The sequence below is a fragment of the Pongo abelii genome, chromosome 1 (assembly GCF_028885655.2).
Source record: "Pongo abelii isolate AG06213 chromosome 1, NHGRI_mPonAbe1-v2.0_pri, whole genome shotgun sequence".
In the NCBI taxonomy this organism is placed as follows: Eukaryota; Metazoa; Chordata; class Mammalia; order Primates; family Hominidae; genus Pongo; species Pongo abelii.
The window spans coordinates 842,779-860,493 of record NC_071985.2 but is presented as its reverse complement, the minus strand read 5'-3'; the positions used below and the strand labels follow the sequence as shown (position 1 = coordinate 860,493).

Here is a 17,715-nt window from a genome sequence, read left to right as displayed (position 1 = left end):
TGTGTCTTTATAGTAGAATGGTTTCTAATCCTTTGGGTATATACCTGGGAATGGGATTGCTGGGTCAAATGGTATTTCTGGTCCTAGATCCTTGAGGAATCACCACACTGTCTTCCACACTGGTTGAACTAGTTTACACTCCCAACAACAGTGTTTGTTTCTGGGTGCTAGAGCTTCGTATATTCAAAGTAACTCCTCATTCGAAATTTTGTTTCTACCATTCATGGGCTTGTATAATCTGTCTCTATCAGGTACTCCTTCTTTAACTTAGAGATTCATGAGAACCATATCAGCTCATTTTTAAACACACATTGGGAAATCACTAAAAGCTTCCAGGGACAACGTATCTTCAATATAAGTGTCTGAAAGCTAACCCACCATTTTGAAGATTTTGAAGATTTTCTATGCAAACCTTTATTAAGAAATTAAGAGTAGAAACATCTGCAAATTGAAAATGCAATAAGAAATGAACATATAATTTCTAAAATTATTTAAAATTTTTATTTTATATTTAATTTCATTGTGGTCAGATAACAAGTCTGAAATACCACTTCTTTGAAACATATTTCTATTTTTATAGGTATTTTGTGCATTTTTATTAATGTCTTACATTTGCTTGGAGATAAAGTTCATTCTGTTTTTGTTGTTGTCGTCGTTGCTTTAGCTTTCTCCTGTATATTAGGCTTAATTTTCTGGTTAGAATTTTTTATTCTTCCAAAATTTTATAGGCCTCATTTACCATTTTTTAGCTCAATATGTTTTAAAATAATTTCTCTGATGGTGAATGAACCTGGTATGAGTAATGAAATTTCCACGACGACATGTACTTGTGTAATTTTCATTCATTCTAAAAGAAGATTTTTTAGATGGTATAAATGACAGAATTTATGCAGTTGTGTTCCTTTCTCACCCTAACACTGGGTAAGGAGATAATTTAAAAAAGTAGCAAGCTTTTAGTCTTAAACAAATGACGCTCTCTCCTGTCATCCTCAACTCTTCCAAGGAGACAAGTGTTTACTGAATAACCTTCTCTTGAGACATGGGCTCAGGATTTACATGCACTGGTTAAGGTACTATCTTAAATATATTACTGCTTTGGAAACTGAAGCTCTAGATGAAGCAGGAAACTCCTCTCATTTGTTCTAAAACAAGCCCGTTTTGAAATTCAGGGTGGTCTGAAATGGCGGGTTAACTTTCAGACACTTATATTGAAGATACATTGTCCCTGGAAGCTTTCAGTTATTTCCCATTGTGTGTTTAAAACTTATATTACTTCTTAAGTGTGTTTTACGTACAGGAAATATAAACTTTATCATAAAACTCTCTAAGACAATGTGATAGCCTGTCTCTCATTGCAATTTGGCTTTGATAACCACAGCTTTCTGCCATCATTATCTAGCTTGTGTCTTTATAAATAAAATAGTCTTCTTTTTTTGTTTTGCAAACCCCAAAACTTTAGAAGGTGTACCAAATTTTTCATCAGAAATATCTCTACTCACCTATGCCTTGGCAGAAGTAAGGTGACTCAATTATGTATAAGGTTGTTGAGTGTTACTCAGCTTTGATAACTCATTTTTAGTAACTGTTAACATTCAGCATGATTATGCAATTAAGAGTTCATATCCATGGACCTATGTCCATAAGTCAAGGTAACCTTAAAACGTGTGTAGAAAAGAGAACTTAGTTGTAGTTTAAAGCAATTTTCCAATGCAATTACAGTGAGACTCTGGGAAAATATAAATATTACTTAAATGAAAAATTACATAAGTTTAAAAAGGTTTGCCTTTAAACACCAAATAAAAATGGACTGTGAAATAAATACAAAAGAAATGCGACAATATAGCAGTTACATTTGAGTTGTGTACCTCCCCTTTTTCATGCAACTATATTTTAAAATATAATTTTAAAATAATGTGATTTGTCTTTGGTGGAGTCCTCATATTTAGTTTTTAATCATAGAGCATACACATAGGAAATAACACTCAAAATATGTTACTGAACAGAAATAAACTTTTCCAGGTTATGGTACAAGCTCTGGAGTCACTTTTTAATATTTCCGTGCTATGTGAAATTGGGAACAATATTTAACTTTCCATTGTTAGTTTCTTTTTTTAGAAAGTAGGAGATATTGTCAACAGTACTTATATCATGGGGTTGTTTTAGGATACAAAGTAATATGTAGATTTTACTTCACTTGAAGAAAAGTACATAAATGCTCAAAAATGGTATCTCTCAATACAATTAGCTCACTTCATTCTTAAAAATATCTTATTTTATCAATGTACAAACTTAATTTTCTGTTCATGAACTACTAAACGGAGAGAATTACAATGTGTTAAAATATTAATAAATTCAGGAACTTAGAGTCATTTGACACTAGATCATCTTGACCTATGGGCCTCATTTTGCTGGTGTTTCAGGTTTACACATGTCCCCAGCTGCCGTTTCAGGGCTTCCTTGACCTCACTGTTCCTCACACTGTAGATGAGGGGGTTTAGTAAAGGGGTGAACATAGTATAGAAGGCTGACACAACCTTATCGTGGTTAGTGGACCTATGGGATTTGGGTCTCATATAGGTAAAAATGGCAGCTCCATAAAAGAGTCCCACCACAGCCACATGTGAAGAGCAGGTGGCAAAGGCCTTCTTGTGGGCTTCTGCAGAGCGCATGTGGAGAACAGCAGCGAGGATGAGACCATAGGAGGACAGGATGAGAGACAAGGGGACCAGGAGCATTAACACACAGCAGATGTACATGGCATTTTCGAAGACTGAAGTGTCAGCACAAGCCAAACGCACCAGCACGGGGGCCTCGCAGAAGAAGTGATCGATCTCGTGTGCACCGCAATATGGGAAGCTCAGGGTAGCAACAGCCTGCAGAAGCCCGTCAGCTGCACCCAGGAGCCAAGACAACATGGTCATCCTCAGGCACAGCTGCCAGCTCATGAGAGTGGGATATCGGAGTGGGTGGCAGACAGCCACATAGCGGTCATAGGCCATGGCTGCTAAGAGGAAGCACTCTCCACCACCCAGTGTGGGGAGGAAGAAGATCTGCACACCACAGCCAGCGCGGGAGATGGCCTTATTTCCGGTCAAGTAGTTAGCCGCCATTTTGGGCACAGTGGTGGAAACCAGCATCATGTCCATGAGGGAGAGTTGGCTCAGGAGGAAGTACATGGGCGTGTGGAGCCTCCGGTCCTGGTGAATCAGGAGAATCATGAGGGCATTGCCGAACAGGGAGGTCAAAACGGTGGCCAGAAGCATCCTGAAGAGGACTTGGTGGGCTCTGGTGTGGTTAAAGAGTCCTAGGAGAATAAAGTCTGGGGTAGTATTTCTCATCTCCATAATTTCCCCTGGTGTGATGGTGCAAATGGAAAAATAGAGAAGGAAGAGGCTTTTATCATCTGAATAACGAGCTAATTTCCCTCTTTTTTTTCGTAGAAAATTCACAAATGTCATGGTTTGAATATTTTAGACCTCATCTCAGACACAGATGGTCTCATTCAGGGACCTCCAGAAAGGCAGTGCAAAGGACTCATTAAATTACTACTTCCGCCATGTGAGCATTCAGATGTGAGCAGACACAAACACACAGTAACACTAGCATCTTTGAGATGATACCTTGTCTGTGACTAATAACAACACTTCATTTTTTAGTTGTTTCCTGTCCTATACTTACTCCAAGTACTACTTACTCATTATAGTTACTGCTATTCTCTTCCAGCATTTACCAACATCAAAGATTCTCTCATGCCATCAGGGAAATAAACAGAGATTGTAGGACAATAAAACAGGCACAATAGGCAAAGATTCTACCTAATCAAGCCTGTGCCAAGCCTTGTTGGTTGCATTACTGTCTTCCCATATAGTGTATGCAGTCCCCTTATTTTACATACTATTTAAAGTATCTTTCTCATGTGATTGCCACAGCCCACTGACTCCTTGACTGCAGACCTCCACTGCCTCCATTATAACTTTAAACCACCCTCAGACTCATTTTATTAATGCAGAATGCATGGATAAAAAAGCACTGGACATGGCATTAAAAAGTCCATGTCAAAAAATCACTACTGTCCAAACCACCATCGCCCTGGTATACTTATGTAACAAACCTGCGCGTTTGGCACATGTATCCCAGGACTCAAAGTAAAATAAAATAAAATAAAATTAAATTAAAAAGTGTGCAGAGAAGCACCAAAAAAAAAATCACTACTGTCTAGTTATCTTTTTCCAGATTACAGTAGGTGTACCACTGCTAGTATGTGTCATGATTTTAGGAAGTATGTGAAATAACATATTCTACCTGCAAAGTAGGTAGAATAACTTGTATTTGTGCTAAGAAAAAAAGTAAACATGAAACCATGGGAAAAAAAGAATCATTTCTGTCATTTTACATTATAAACAGAAAGTTATATAACATTTCTGTTTTGTTTTGTTTTGTTTACTTAAATGTTTTAAACCAGTGGTCCCCAAACTTTTCTACCAATGGGGTTGTGGGAGAGGGGATGCTTTCGGGATGATACTGTTTCACCTTGGATCACCAGGCATTAGATTCTCATAAGGAGCATGCGATCTAGATCCCTCGAATGTGCAGTTCACAATAGGGCTCACACTCCTATGAGAACCTAATGCTGCTGCTGATCTGAAGGAGGCAGAACTCAATGGGTAATGCTCGTTCACCTGCTGCTCACCTCCTGTGCAGCCCAGGTCCTAACAGGCCACGGTCTAGCACTGAACTTTCTAAAAAGATTACTAAAAAAAATTACATGAGTTTTGCATATAAGAGTTTGAAAATAGTTTTTTAAGCCATAGTGCATATTGAAACAAAATTTTTATTTTTAATTTAATTTTTTAGTTTAGATCATTTTATGTTGCCATTTTTTCATATATTCAGAAGCTTAAAAATCACAGCATAAAATATTAATTAGATTAGTGAGCTGAATACTATGTTGACATGATGGTGAAAGTCTAAGATTTGAAAATTCTTAGACTTTCTAAATGGTTATACTTTTTCATTCTAAATGGTTATACTTTTTCAGAATTGAATTCTCTTCTCTACAGGTGGAGGCAAAGAGTAAATATCGCTTTAATTTGGAACCATTGCTCTTTTCTTTAACATTAAAATGTAACAAAAATAAATAAACCTGTATTATCCTAAGCTGTGAAAAATTTATGATGTATAATATTGTTATAGATTAGACTTTTCAGCACATTGTATCAGTCAGATAATTTAATAGAAAAATTAGTTTAACTGTATGAATTATTCTTTCAGGTATACGGAGGTATTGCAGCTTTATTGTTTTTACTAATTACCATTTTTGAATAAAGGATTTTTTGGCATTTTAAATATACAGCTATATTTATTTGTCAAGTGGAATATTTGTTTCTCATTTAAAGGCTATTTTAACTCAGCAAATTATAAGAATGTGAACAAATGCTGATAAATATTTCTTCTTTAAGTCAATTTGTGGGCTGATATTAATTATAAGCTATTACATAGGATACCTGGATTTAAATAAAACATTTTAATAATTTTGTATTTTTATGTATAAAATATATATCTTTTTATATATTTTTCCACATACACTTATATATACATTTCTATTATATATATTTATATTTATTTCTATTTGTCTTTCTTAGCTCTTCTAGGCACTTTATTTAGAAATAGCTGAGGAATGTTGTGTCTATTAATGTCAAAACCATGCCCTTTCTGAAGCTGGTAGGTAAACTGATTATCGTCCCCTTCCCCACATTCATGCTTACTTGAAAACACACACAGGTCACTGTTCTGGACCATTAGAGTTCCACTCAACAATCTCCTCTCTTCTTTCTGGCATCCTACCCTCCACAAAGGCAGTGTCTCTATGTCCACAAGCTATTGATATAACATGGAGAAATTATTGAAACAGCCATTCTCTTCAGTAAAAAAAAAAATTCTCTAATACAAATTCAATCATTTGACCTAATTAACTGCTTTATTCAAGAATTTTTGAATTGGTGTTTCTGGGTAGACACAGACTGCATCTTACATTTTCAAAACACCCTGTGGATGACAGGACAACATTTAATTTGTGTGATTTGTGCCTGTAACTTTACAAAGGTTACTTTGCAATTCAAAATTCATATATAAAATGCTGAATACATAATAAATACAAGTAATTTGAAATTACTACCTAAAATTAAAGAAAAATAATTATCAAACAAATTGACTCACCTTTGCAGTAGAGAATCACAGCCAGTGTGACATATGAATATAGGACTGAATCTTTCTGATGGGTTGAGTACAAATGTTTGCTTAACCTCAGTATTGTGGCTACTGCTTTGTGCTTTTTGCTCTATTTAGTTAAAAATCCTCTGTGGTCACTGAAAGTTTCTAACAACCAAATATCTTCCCTGGAGCTATGCCACTTGGAAAGGTATATCATCTTTGGCAAGGGAATACAGATTAAAGTATTTCCTAAGGGTAAATGAATGTAATGAACAAATTTAGCACCCAAGTTTTGCTAAAAGCAAAAATGCTCTGAATGGGAATGTGAACAGATATGTCCCTCGTAAGGATAGCAAGCACAATTAGTGAAGTGAAAGTCTAGAATTCTGATCATTGATAATCCTTGAATATATGTGACTTAATTACCTGAAATAAATTTTTAAATTTTCTGAAATTGTATCATGAAAATAATAATAGATTTTATTTATTGAACATTTCTGCATGCTAGTGAATATGCTCAGCATTTTACATGCATTTACATGCATGTTATTTAATCTTTTTTTAAAGTTTTTTTTATTATTATTATGCTTTAAGTTTTAGGGTACATTTAATCTTTTAATTAACTGTTTGTTCTATGAACTTTTACATTAATATAGCAATGTAAACAATGTTAATGGTTTTAAATACCATACCTATATTTAACTATCACGAGGTAGCAGAGTGGAAGAACTTTAATGTTCAAATCAAAGATTTGTGGTTCTTAAAGGTTGAGGAACATCTGAATCACTCAGAATACTTAGGAATTACACTTTGAGAAATACTGCCTTTTATAAAAAAAAATCTGAAGGTGAATTTCGACTATTTTGAACTGGGCCCCAATGCTTGGATAGCCTATAAACTAATCAATTCCCAACTTTACATGTTTAAATGTTTTTGTGTTTTGTTTTTAATCTCACTTCTATTTCTTACGCATTTCATGATTTTGGATAAAATGATCTTCATGTTCCTTTCCTATAAAAGATGCATAATAAAATTGCTTACTTTGTAGCATTATAGGAAGGAATAAATAAAATATTGGTAAACGTTCTGGGAGAGTATCTGGCCCATAGTATATTCTCCATCCATGTTCATTGATATCATTATTGTAATTCTTCTGAAATAAAAAGCAATCCCTGCAAGGCAGGGATTCTGGCCTACATATTATAAAAAGTTATCTAAAATAAGGTAAGGGCAGGGTAGCCTGTTCTTTCAGTGTTTAATAGTTCTACTCAAAGACTATTTAGTGCTCTGGGTGAATGCTTCTGTGTTTGATTTGCTATTTACCATAAATGATGGTCCAGAATCTGTGAAGTTGTTTTGTCAAGCAGATATGTAAAGAACTTCTGTCCATGCCATGTTAGATATCAACCAGTTTTATACTAATGGAAAACAAAACAAAAATAATGAATTTTTTTTAAATCAAATTCATAGTGTCTTTTCCAATACCACTTCTCCAACTCTCACACCAACTAGGTGTCTTACTATTCAATTTAATCCTGACACTGACTGGTGTCTGGAGCATCAGACTCCAGATGCTGATGGAGTCAATCCCACAAGACTGCCTTCTCTTCAGATGCCAGTCTCAAGTAGGGGATATCCAGGTTACTTCTACCTGATTTGGATACAAACTTGGAGGATCTCACAACCACTCTGCTTCAGGTTATATAACTGGCTGGAACAAAGCATGGAAATGAGGAAAATGCTACCCTTGCTATTATAGTTTATTATAAAGGATGCAAATGAAGAATTAAATGAAGAGGTACGTCTGGGAAGCTCCGGAAGGGTCCCAAGCACAGGAGCTCCTGTGCCACCCTCTGGGCAAGTAAATGTGTTTGCTAACTCAGAAGCTCCCTGAACCCTGTCATTATGGGTTTTATGGTGGCTTCGTTATATAGGCATTAATGTGGCTCTTGGTAATTAACTCAATCTCCAGCCCCCACCTCCCCAGAAGTTGAGTCATGGGGCTTGAGATGGAGCAGGGAGCCCTCTTAGTGACCTGTAAGTTCCTCCAAGTGCAGAGATAAAGGAAAAGCTTAAGTTCCTTCAGGGAAATTCCAGGCACCTAGCTAGTCCTGAGAAATAGATGAGCAACTTGATAAGTAAGAAGGTAATAATAGCCTAGTATAATTGCCGAGGAAGTTAAAATCACAGGATACTTAGTTCCTTTATAAAAACTAGAGATAACAACTTGACATTTGTCCCTGAGTTGTTTTTCAGAAACTTGGAATCCCACTAAATAGCTCTACTGGCACATAGACCTCAGATAAGGAGGAACTGAGGACAGAACTCGGACAACCATGTTTTCTTCTGAATTTCTTCCTGAAGGTCCTGGAGGAAGTCACACCCATGGATGAGAGTTAACATTCTTTTCTGCTGACTCTAATTTTTTAGACAAAGCTTTACTTCCTTAACCAATCACAAATCAGAAAATTTTTGAATCTCCCTATGATGTGTGGGCCCCCCACTTTGAGATGTCCCATTTTTTCAGGTTAAACCCATGTATAACCTCCATATATTGATTTATGACTTTTTCTGTAACCTCTTCCTCCCTCCCTTTAAAAACTTACCTGTAGCCATCCATCAGAGAGTTCAGGTCTTAAGCATTAGCTGCTCACTTCTCCTTGCTTGCCCCCCTGTAATAAATTCCTCCCTTTCTCTTGCTGCAATCCCCATGTCAGCATTTGACTTTGCTGTATCAGGCAGGCTGACTTGAGTTTCGTTTGGTAACATCTCTGTGGACTTGGGGTGTGCCACTCTCAGGGTATGTAAATGTGTTTGCTAACACTGAAGCTCCCTGAACTCTTTCGTTTAGTATGTTTTTTAATTTCTAGTTTTTGGGGTATATGTGCAAGTTTGTCATACAGGTAAATTGTATGTCACAGAGGTTTGATGTACAGATTATTTTGTCAGGCAGGTAATAAGCATAGTACCCAATAGGTGGTTTCTCATTGTCTCTCACCTTCCACCCTCAAGTAGGCCCTGGTGTCTGTTGTCTCCTTCTTTGTGTCCATGTTTACTTAATGTTTAGCTCCTACTTATAATGAAAACATGCAGTATTTGGCTTGTAGTTCCTTTGTTGGTTTGCTTAGGCTAATGGCCTCCACTTCATCCATGTTGCTGCAAAGGACATTATCTCAGTATTTTTCTGGCTGCATAGTATTTCATGGTGTATATGTACTAAATTTTCTTTACCCAATCTACTATTGATGGGTATGTAGGTTGATTCCATGTCTTCGCTAATGTGAATAGTGCTGTGATGAACATACATGTGCAGGTTAGTTTATTGTAGAACAATGTATACTCCTTTGGGTATGCAAGTAATATTAAGATGGGTGGCTCGAATGGTAGTTCAGTTTTAAGTTCTTTGAGAAATCACAAAGCTGCTTTCCACAATAGTTGAACTAATTTACATTTGCACCAGTAGTGTATAAGCATTCCCTTTTCTCTGCATCCTCACCATCATCTGTTATTTTTAGATTTTTTTAGTAATATCCATTCTGACTGGTTATGAGATGGTATCTCATTGTGGTTTTGATGTGCATTTCTCTAATTATTAGTAATGTTGAGTACTTTTTCATATGCTTATTGGCAACATGGATGTCATCTTTTGAAAAGAGTCTACTAATGTTCTTTGCCCACTTTTTAATGGAGTTGTTTGTTTTCTGCTTGATTTGTTTAAATTTCTTTATAGATTTTGGATAGTAAACTTTTGTTGCATGTATATTTGCAAATATTTTATCCCATTCTGTAGTTTGTCTGTTTATTCTTTCGATAGTTTATTTTGCTATGCAAGAGCTCTTTAATTTAATTAGGTTCCACTTGTTAATTTATGTTTTTGTCACAATCAATTTTAGTATCTTCATTGTAAAATCTTTGCCAGGTCCTATGTCCAGAATGACATTTCCTAAGTTATTTTTCAGAGTACTTAGAGTTTTAGGTTTTATGTTAAAGTCTTTAATCCATCTGAAGTTGATTTGTGTATGTGATGTAAAGAAGGGTTCCAGTTACGATCTTCTGCATTTGACTAGCTGGTTATCCCAGCACCATTTATTGAACAGGAAGTCATTTCCCCATCGATTACTTTTGTTGGCTTCATCAAAAATCAGATGGCTCGAGGTGTACGGCATTATTTCTGGGCTCTCCATTCTGTTCCATTGGTCTATGCTTCTGTCGTTGTACCATTAACATGCTGTTTTGATTATTGTAGCCTTGTAGTATAGTTTGAAGTCAGGTAATGCGATGCCTTCAGCTTTGTTCTTTTGGCTTAGGATTGCCTTGGCTATTTGGGTTTTATTTATTTATTTTTATTCCATATGAATTTTAAAATTGTTTTCTCTAATCCTGTGAGGAATGTCATTGATAGTTTGACCTAGGAATAAGATTGAATCTGTAAATTGCTTTGGGCAGTATGGCCTTTTTAAGAATATTGATTCTTCCTATCCATGAACATGGAAAGTTTTTCTATTTGTTTGTGTCTGTCCAATTTCTTTGATCAGCATTTTATATTTCTCATTGTAGAGATCTTTCACCACCCTCGTTAGCTGTATTCTTTTCATGGCCATAGTGAATAGGATTGAGTTCCTGATTTGGCTCTTACCTTGGCTACTATTGGTGTATAGAAATGACACTGACTTTTGTACATTGATTTTGTATGCTGAAACTTTGCTGAAGTTGTTTATCAAATCAGGGAGCTTTTGGACAGAGACTATGGAGTTTTCCAGATATAGAATGGTATCATCTATGAAGAGAGATATGTTGACTTCCTTCCTTCCTGTTTAAATGCTTTTCATTTTTCACTCTTGCCTAATTGCTCTGGCTAAGACTTCCTACATAATACATATTAATACTTAATGTGTATGCACCTAACAACATAATGTCAAAATAGATGAGGCAAAAACATATAGGACAACAAAAGAGAAATACATAAATCTGCAATTAAAGTTGGATATTCAGCACCCCTCTGTTAGTAATTGATAGATCCAGAGGCAGGAAAACAGTAAGAATATAACTGAACAGCACCGTCAACCAACTGGATCTATTTCACATCTGTGGACTACTCCATTCAACAACATTAGAATACACATTCATCAAAGTACACCACATTCTGGTCTATAAAACAGACTTTCACAAATTATACCTGCCTCACAGTCTTCTTAGAAGGGTTACACTGGTTAAACAAAAACTTTATTGTCACTAAGAAATTGTAAAGAATCTCTCAACTCATTATAAGCTCCCAGGCTTCATGGAGACACCATCACAGAGTAATTCATTACATCCTGGATTTTTTTTAAATTGATCGCACCTACTGAAACCGCTCGTCTATAATATCCATCACCACTCCAACTTGATAATAAGTAACTTCCATCTCTGCAGAAAGAAAAAGATGCTCAATCTTTGGTCAGAGCCTCCAAGGAGTATGATTTAATCTTTGACAGCCATATTTTCCTCTAAAGAATTTATGTTTCTGTGCAGATGAAGATGGAAATGGAAATGTAAAGAGGAGATGCTGAGAGGGGCTGAGCCTTGTGCAAAAGTAGAGGGTGGGTTTAGGCAGGAGCACAGTCACTTCACACACTGTCACAGGAAACAAGGCTGAGTATATGGTACAGAATGAAGGAGGCTGATACAGTTCATGGAAGAAAAGTTTGAAATCTGATTGTTTTATTAACAGGTTTGTTTATTTTTCCCAGAGGAGTCTAAGAGATGTGGAAGTGGGGTGAGGTTTGGGGAAAGCAGGAGGAGGCATGGATCACTGGTTTTTAGAGAAAGTCTGCAGAGAACAAGAACATACTGTGACGTGGCAAAAGGGCCATGAGATTTGTATTCATAAATCTGAGATGTATTGTCATAAATTTGAGGTGAGATGCATCATCATATATTGAGCTTTCCTCAAGTCACGTTTCATTGCTGTGTATGGATCTTACAGGGATGGTAACAGGCTGAGAATGAGTTTTACCTGGGTTTGAGTTTAGCCAGGTAAATGCAAGCAGCACCACATTGCAGCAGGGAAAAACATAGAAGTTACCAATCAAAGACTAACAAGAGCAATAAAAAATCTGTATGTGATCATAACTGGTCCACTCTTCTTATTTAAAGCACTAGAATAGCTTTGTCCAGTTTCGTACTTCATCGTATTTGCATCCAGTATTTATAGAGTCTCATCTCATCATCTCCTAGGACAAAGGGTGCCAAGATAATTCAAGAATCCAGCATTACTTTAGTTCCAGTTCCATCCATGTTGTTGCAAATGAAAGGATTTCACTCTTTTTTTTTATGGTTGAATAGTGTTCTATGTATCTACTAAATTTTCATTATCCATTATATTACCTGAAATAAGCAAGGCACAGAAAGACAAACTTTGAGCATTCTTGCTCATATGTGGGAACTAAAATTAAAAATTAAAAAATAATAAATATAGTAGAATGACTGTTACCAGAGGCTTGGCAGAGTACAGTAGAGTGGGGAATAAACTGGAGATGATTAATGGGCTCAAAAATACAGTTAGGATGAATAAGATTTAGAATGTAGTAGCACAACAGGATGACTACAGTTAACAATAATTTATTGTATATTTCAAAATAACTAAAAGTGGAATTGGAACGTTTCTAACAGAAAAAAGTAATAAATGCTTGAGGTAATAGATACCCCAAATACCCTGATTTGCTCATTACACATTGAATGCCTGTATTGAAACATCACATGTACCTCATGAATATATGCAACCATTAGATAATCATAATAATTCTAAAAAATTAAAGGAAAAAAACAAAGAACATGGATATTAATTTTATAGTATTATTTCTAATTTCTGACATAAAATATAGTACAGTTAGTGTCTTCAAAGATAAATAAAGAACAATATAACCCCCCAAAAATGTGCACTTTTCTAGTTAACCAATGTATGGATTAAAGAGGATAAGAGATTCTACAGTTGATTCAGCCCTTCTTCTGCAACAGACTCTATGTAAACATTTGGCATATATCATTGTATTTAATTATTAGAATGTCCCTCAAATTAGTCCAGTTGTAAAGATTAGTAACAGGCTGAAATCTTAAGTAATTTTCCCAACTCAGCTTCCTAATTAGTGGCACAGCTGTCAGACTAGACTATTCTCTCTGACTCTAAATGCTCATTTTATCACATTATCACTGAGTCAACTTTCACTTTAGTAGAATAGCTAAATGGATAAATATTTTCATGTATCAATTATCTACCCCCACTTAACAAGTAGAAGAAAGTGTTTTATCATAGTATAATTTAATTTAGTCACAATCATCAATCATTTCCCCTGGAAACTCACTAGACAGTGGACAGGAAACTATCCTTGGGACTAGTTCTGCTATTACTGAGTCGAGTACTTGTAAGTGGTCCCCGCACTTTTTTAATTCTGAATTCTCTAACTTACATGATGAGAGAATTTCCATAAACATAATTTAACATCTTCTATAGCTCTGAAATCATGTACTGGAATATTAAATACACCCCTCTTTAGTCTGAATCTGGGTAGCAGCTGAATGCAGCAAAGTTGATTGGGTTGGTTGATTTGCTTTAAGTTCAGAATTTGAGTTCATCCCCAAATCAGCAAAGTCAAGTGAAGTGACCAAGGTTTTGGCCCCCGTGGACTTGGACACTGGAGATCAATTAGAGGAGAAAGAGGAATATCTAAGGGTTGGTGACTTAAGGTTCTGTGTGTAAAATATAGCCATTCATCCTTCTGTCTTTCAATGGTAGAACCTGAGGGACTTCAGTGTAAAATGCCTTATTCTGTTCTCACTGAAACAAGGTAAGAGGAAAGGAAGAGATTTTATCTAAACACTACATATGCAAACAGGATAATATTTCACAAGAGCTGGTGAAGTTGTTTTCTGATTTCACCATAAAGACAATGACTAGCTGTGGGAGCTGTAAGGAATGAATATTATAAAGTGTTACCTGGTGTTTCTTCCTCATGAATTTTGGTAGATAAAGAAGAGATTCTCACTTCAGAAAGAGTTTTGGTTTAATGCAGGGCCTATTGATCAGTGATATAATGTTATTGATAGCCTGATAGACTATCAGAACATAGTTTGATGTTTACATGTTTTAAATAATTATATGGAATTGGAATGTTTTCAGATTATGATGTCACTGTAAAGCTGCTGCTTTTTTTTTTTTTTTTTTTTTTTTTGAGATGGAGTCTCACTGTGTCACCCAGGCTGGAGTGCAGGGTCGCGATCTCAGCTCACTGCAACCTCTGCCTCCCAGGTTCAAGTGATTCTTCTGCCTCAGCCTCCCGAGTGGATGGGATTACAGGCCCATGCCACCACGCCTGGCTAATTTTTGTGTTTTTAGTAGAGACGGGGTGTCACCATATTGGCCAGGCTGGTCCCGAACTCCTGACCTCGTGATCCACCCGCCTTGGCCTCCCAAAGTGCTGGGCTTACACACCTGAGCCACCGCGCCTGGCCATAAAGCTGCTTTTTCTACCACTATATAAACTGAAGAACTTCGGGCAAAGTGAGTTATAGTAATATAACTGAATTGAGTTGATTTGGGTTGGCTTTATCCTAGAAAGCTGTTTTGGAAATGTTTTCCTATCATCAGGAAACTCTCTGCAGCACAGGGAATAGACAGTTCCATAACAAATTGAAAAGGAAGGCTGGGCGCGGTGGCTCACGCCTGTAATCCCAGCACTTTGGGAGGCCGAGGTGGGCAGATCACAAGGTCAGGGGATCGAGACCATCCTGGCTAACACAGTGAAACTCCGTCTCTACTGAAAATACAAAAAAAAAAAAAAAAATTAGCCGGGCGAGGTGGCCGGCGCCTGTAGTCCCAGCTACACGGGAGGCTGAGGCAGGAGAATGGCGTGAACCCGGGAGGCGGAGCTTGCAGTGAGCCAAAATCAGGCCACTGCACTCCAGCCTGGGCAACACAGTGAGACTCTGTCTCAAAAAAAAAAAAAATGAAAAAGAAGAGTGAACTAAAAATGTAAAAGAAGGTAACATGAACTTGTTAGAGTTGCACTATGTGCAGCTCTCAAACAATGTGACATTAGTAAAAACATTTTCTCAGGGCGTGAGGGCTCTCCATGGTTAACACAGGGAATGGGCAAAGGACAGTGACAATTACTAAGGACCTACTATGTGCTGAACACACAGAACTGTGAATTCTCTTTATAGTTGTGCATACATTGTTGAGATTGAGGTAGCTGAGTCTATGACAATTTGCTATTGGTCTCCTGCTGATTGTCTATAAGAGTTTTAAGAAGTGTTCACTAATTGTAACTTTTGCAAAATAAATTCAGGACCCTACACTTGCTACACTTACATTGTTAGTTCCTGTGAAATGAGGTGTTTTTTAACTCTATAAATTTCAGCAACATATCTTTTAGAATGAGAAAGAAAATAAACTTTTTATCTGAGGAATAAGTAGCCCCCTTTAAATTATCAGGCCCAGAAAGATTGAAATGTGGCCGCAGTCACATCTCACTCTTTCTTGAGCTAGGTAATCATCTCTTGAATCTATGTGCTATGGGGGCTCTGGACTGACTTGTGGCAACTAACCATGAATTAACCTATCAATCCCCTAAACCACATATCCTATAGTTAAATAATGCATAACCGGTCACTGGTCAATGTTGTTTCTGAAACCAGTGAGACTTGCTGACAAATAACTTTAGAATTTGTCCCCTCTCCTGATTCCTCTCTTTCTTTACCTTAAAAACTTGGGTCTTTTCTTGTTCTCCAGGTTACTTGCCACAGAAGTGTTTCTGGGCTGCAGCCCTCAACCTTGGCCCAAATAAACTTTCTGTATCAATTTTGCCTCAGTGTCATTCTTTAAGTCAACAAGAATGGCCAAGGCAGTCACTAATCTTAGACTCACCTGATAGCCACAGTAACAATATTTTCCCAGCTATAATGTAACCGACAGAGTGATGCTTCATGTAATTCTGGTGCATGAAATAAGGTCCCATGTCTAACAAGGAAAGCTGCTGGACATCAATGGAAATAGATCCTAAACTCAAACTCCAATATCCCATGACCTAAAAGCTTCAAGTCCCAGGTTCACAGGATCCTAAAAGTAGCTATTCTCTTCCATTGCCTAACAACATGCCACTTTTCCATTTTTGGAAACAAAATCGTTATTGTAGTAACTGCCATAAAACAATCTTTATAACACTCTGAGCTATAGTCTATGCAACAAAGAATCAAAATGTCTCTCTTCAAAACAACTCCAGGATGGAACACATAAACCTAGAACCAAGTCAGCTTGTTCAGGGCTCGGTATTGGATACACCTCATGGCATCATGCTGGCAGCTTTCTTCCCCTGGATTTAAACCTGGATTAAACAAAGGAATTCAGAAAGCACTCCAAAAGGCTTTTCCAATTTCCAGGACATGTTGGGCATCCCCTAAGGCCTGGGCACATCAGGACAGTTGGTCGCCCACTTGGGGATGGGACAGCACCTGATGAATCATTCTATATCTGCTGCGTCACTCAGTGACTACTGCATAGAAGGCTCTCAACACATTAATCTGATAAAATTAATCAAATATTTGCTTGGAACTAAATTACTAGGATAGTTCTTGCTGATAGAATGAAGCCACATTAGTTACAAAATCAATCTTTATCATACATACCCTGGAAATTAGAAAAGTCATTTGGAGTACTTTTTGAATTCCTTTGTTGAATCCAGTGATCTCTCTGCTTTTTTATTTTTCTATAGAATCATAATCACTACATAACATCACACTGTATGTTTGAGTTTGTTGGTCTATTGTTTGTATAATTAACTCAATTTTAATTACATATTCTAAAATCCTTTGTGTTTTCAAAGCACATCAGTAGCTAGCAGTAGTCATAAAACATAAATTCAGTGAACACTTTTTGAGGAAATGAATGTATCATGATGATGGTTTTCATATGTTTTTTTCTGATCAGTTTTTATTTCTAAAGCACTATAAGAAGCAGAGAGTGCCTGTGATCCCATTTGGCATCCAAGTCCAATGCTACTGTGCACCTGTCATGTTCCCAACTTTTCATTGTTAGTGTTTGTTCCTTAGACAGCTATAGAAATGAATTTCCATTTTTTTTTTCTGTGGCAGGCTCTCTTTCACAATTGTATTTATGCTACCCAAGGTTATACGAAGTAACAGTTGAGTTTAAGTTCCTAAATGTGAATAATTGCAACAAACTATGATTTGCTTTTGAACAGCAAAAGTTGAAAAATCAATAACCCAAGATGATTAACCAAATCAATATGCTGGGCAGGATGTGACATCAGTGTCTGCCTCAGACAGAAGAGCACACACAAAACATGACCTCTCACTCCAAGCCCAGGTAAAGGAAGAAGTCACACAGATGTTAGAAATGTAATTATAGTTTATGCATACCTGGGAAACTGCATGAAGGAAAAAACAAACTGCCAGATTTGGGGTGGTGTAAAGAGAAAAAGAGAGATTCTAAAAGTCATAAATAAAAATTCC

The 17,715-nt window shown here is 36.6% G+C and overlaps 2 protein-coding genes and 1 long non-coding RNA gene across 3 annotated transcripts in view; 1 reads left to right on the top strand and 2 right to left on the bottom strand.

Moving 5' to 3' along the window:
* LOC100452262 (olfactory receptor 2L13) overlaps positions 1-17,715 on the top strand; it is a 66,499-nt gene that overhangs the window by 46,549 nt on the left and 2,235 nt on the right. The gene's annotated exons all lie outside the window — the stretch shown is intronic.
* On the bottom strand, positions 1,928-11,165 carry LOC100451889 (olfactory receptor 2T12). The gene is made up of 4 exons (XM_002809194.5): positions 8,817-11,165; positions 7,534-7,628; positions 5,766-5,877; positions 1,928-3,352 (listed from the first exon to the last, which is right to left on the bottom strand). The coding sequence occupies exons 2-4, from the start codon at positions 7,534-7,536 to the stop codon at positions 2,382-2,384; spliced, it is 1,086 nt and encodes a 361-aa protein (XP_002809240.3). The 5' UTR covers positions 7,537-7,628; positions 8,817-11,165; the 3' UTR covers positions 1,928-2,381.
* Positions 11,883-14,357, bottom strand: LOC129060730 (uncharacterized). The gene is made up of 2 exons (XR_008527631.1): positions 14,183-14,357; positions 11,883-12,576 (listed from the first exon to the last, which is right to left on the bottom strand). It is a non-coding gene; the product is annotated as an uncharacterized LOC129060730 (long non-coding RNA).

What these genes read in the sequence shown, in the direction of transcription:
- LOC100451889 (XM_002809194.5), bottom strand. An exon ending in TGACCTGTGTGTGTTTTCAA is followed by an intron (nt 3,353 to 5,765) that starts GTAAGCATGAAT and finishes CCATCACACCAG; the next exon opens with GGGAAATTATGGAGATGAGA.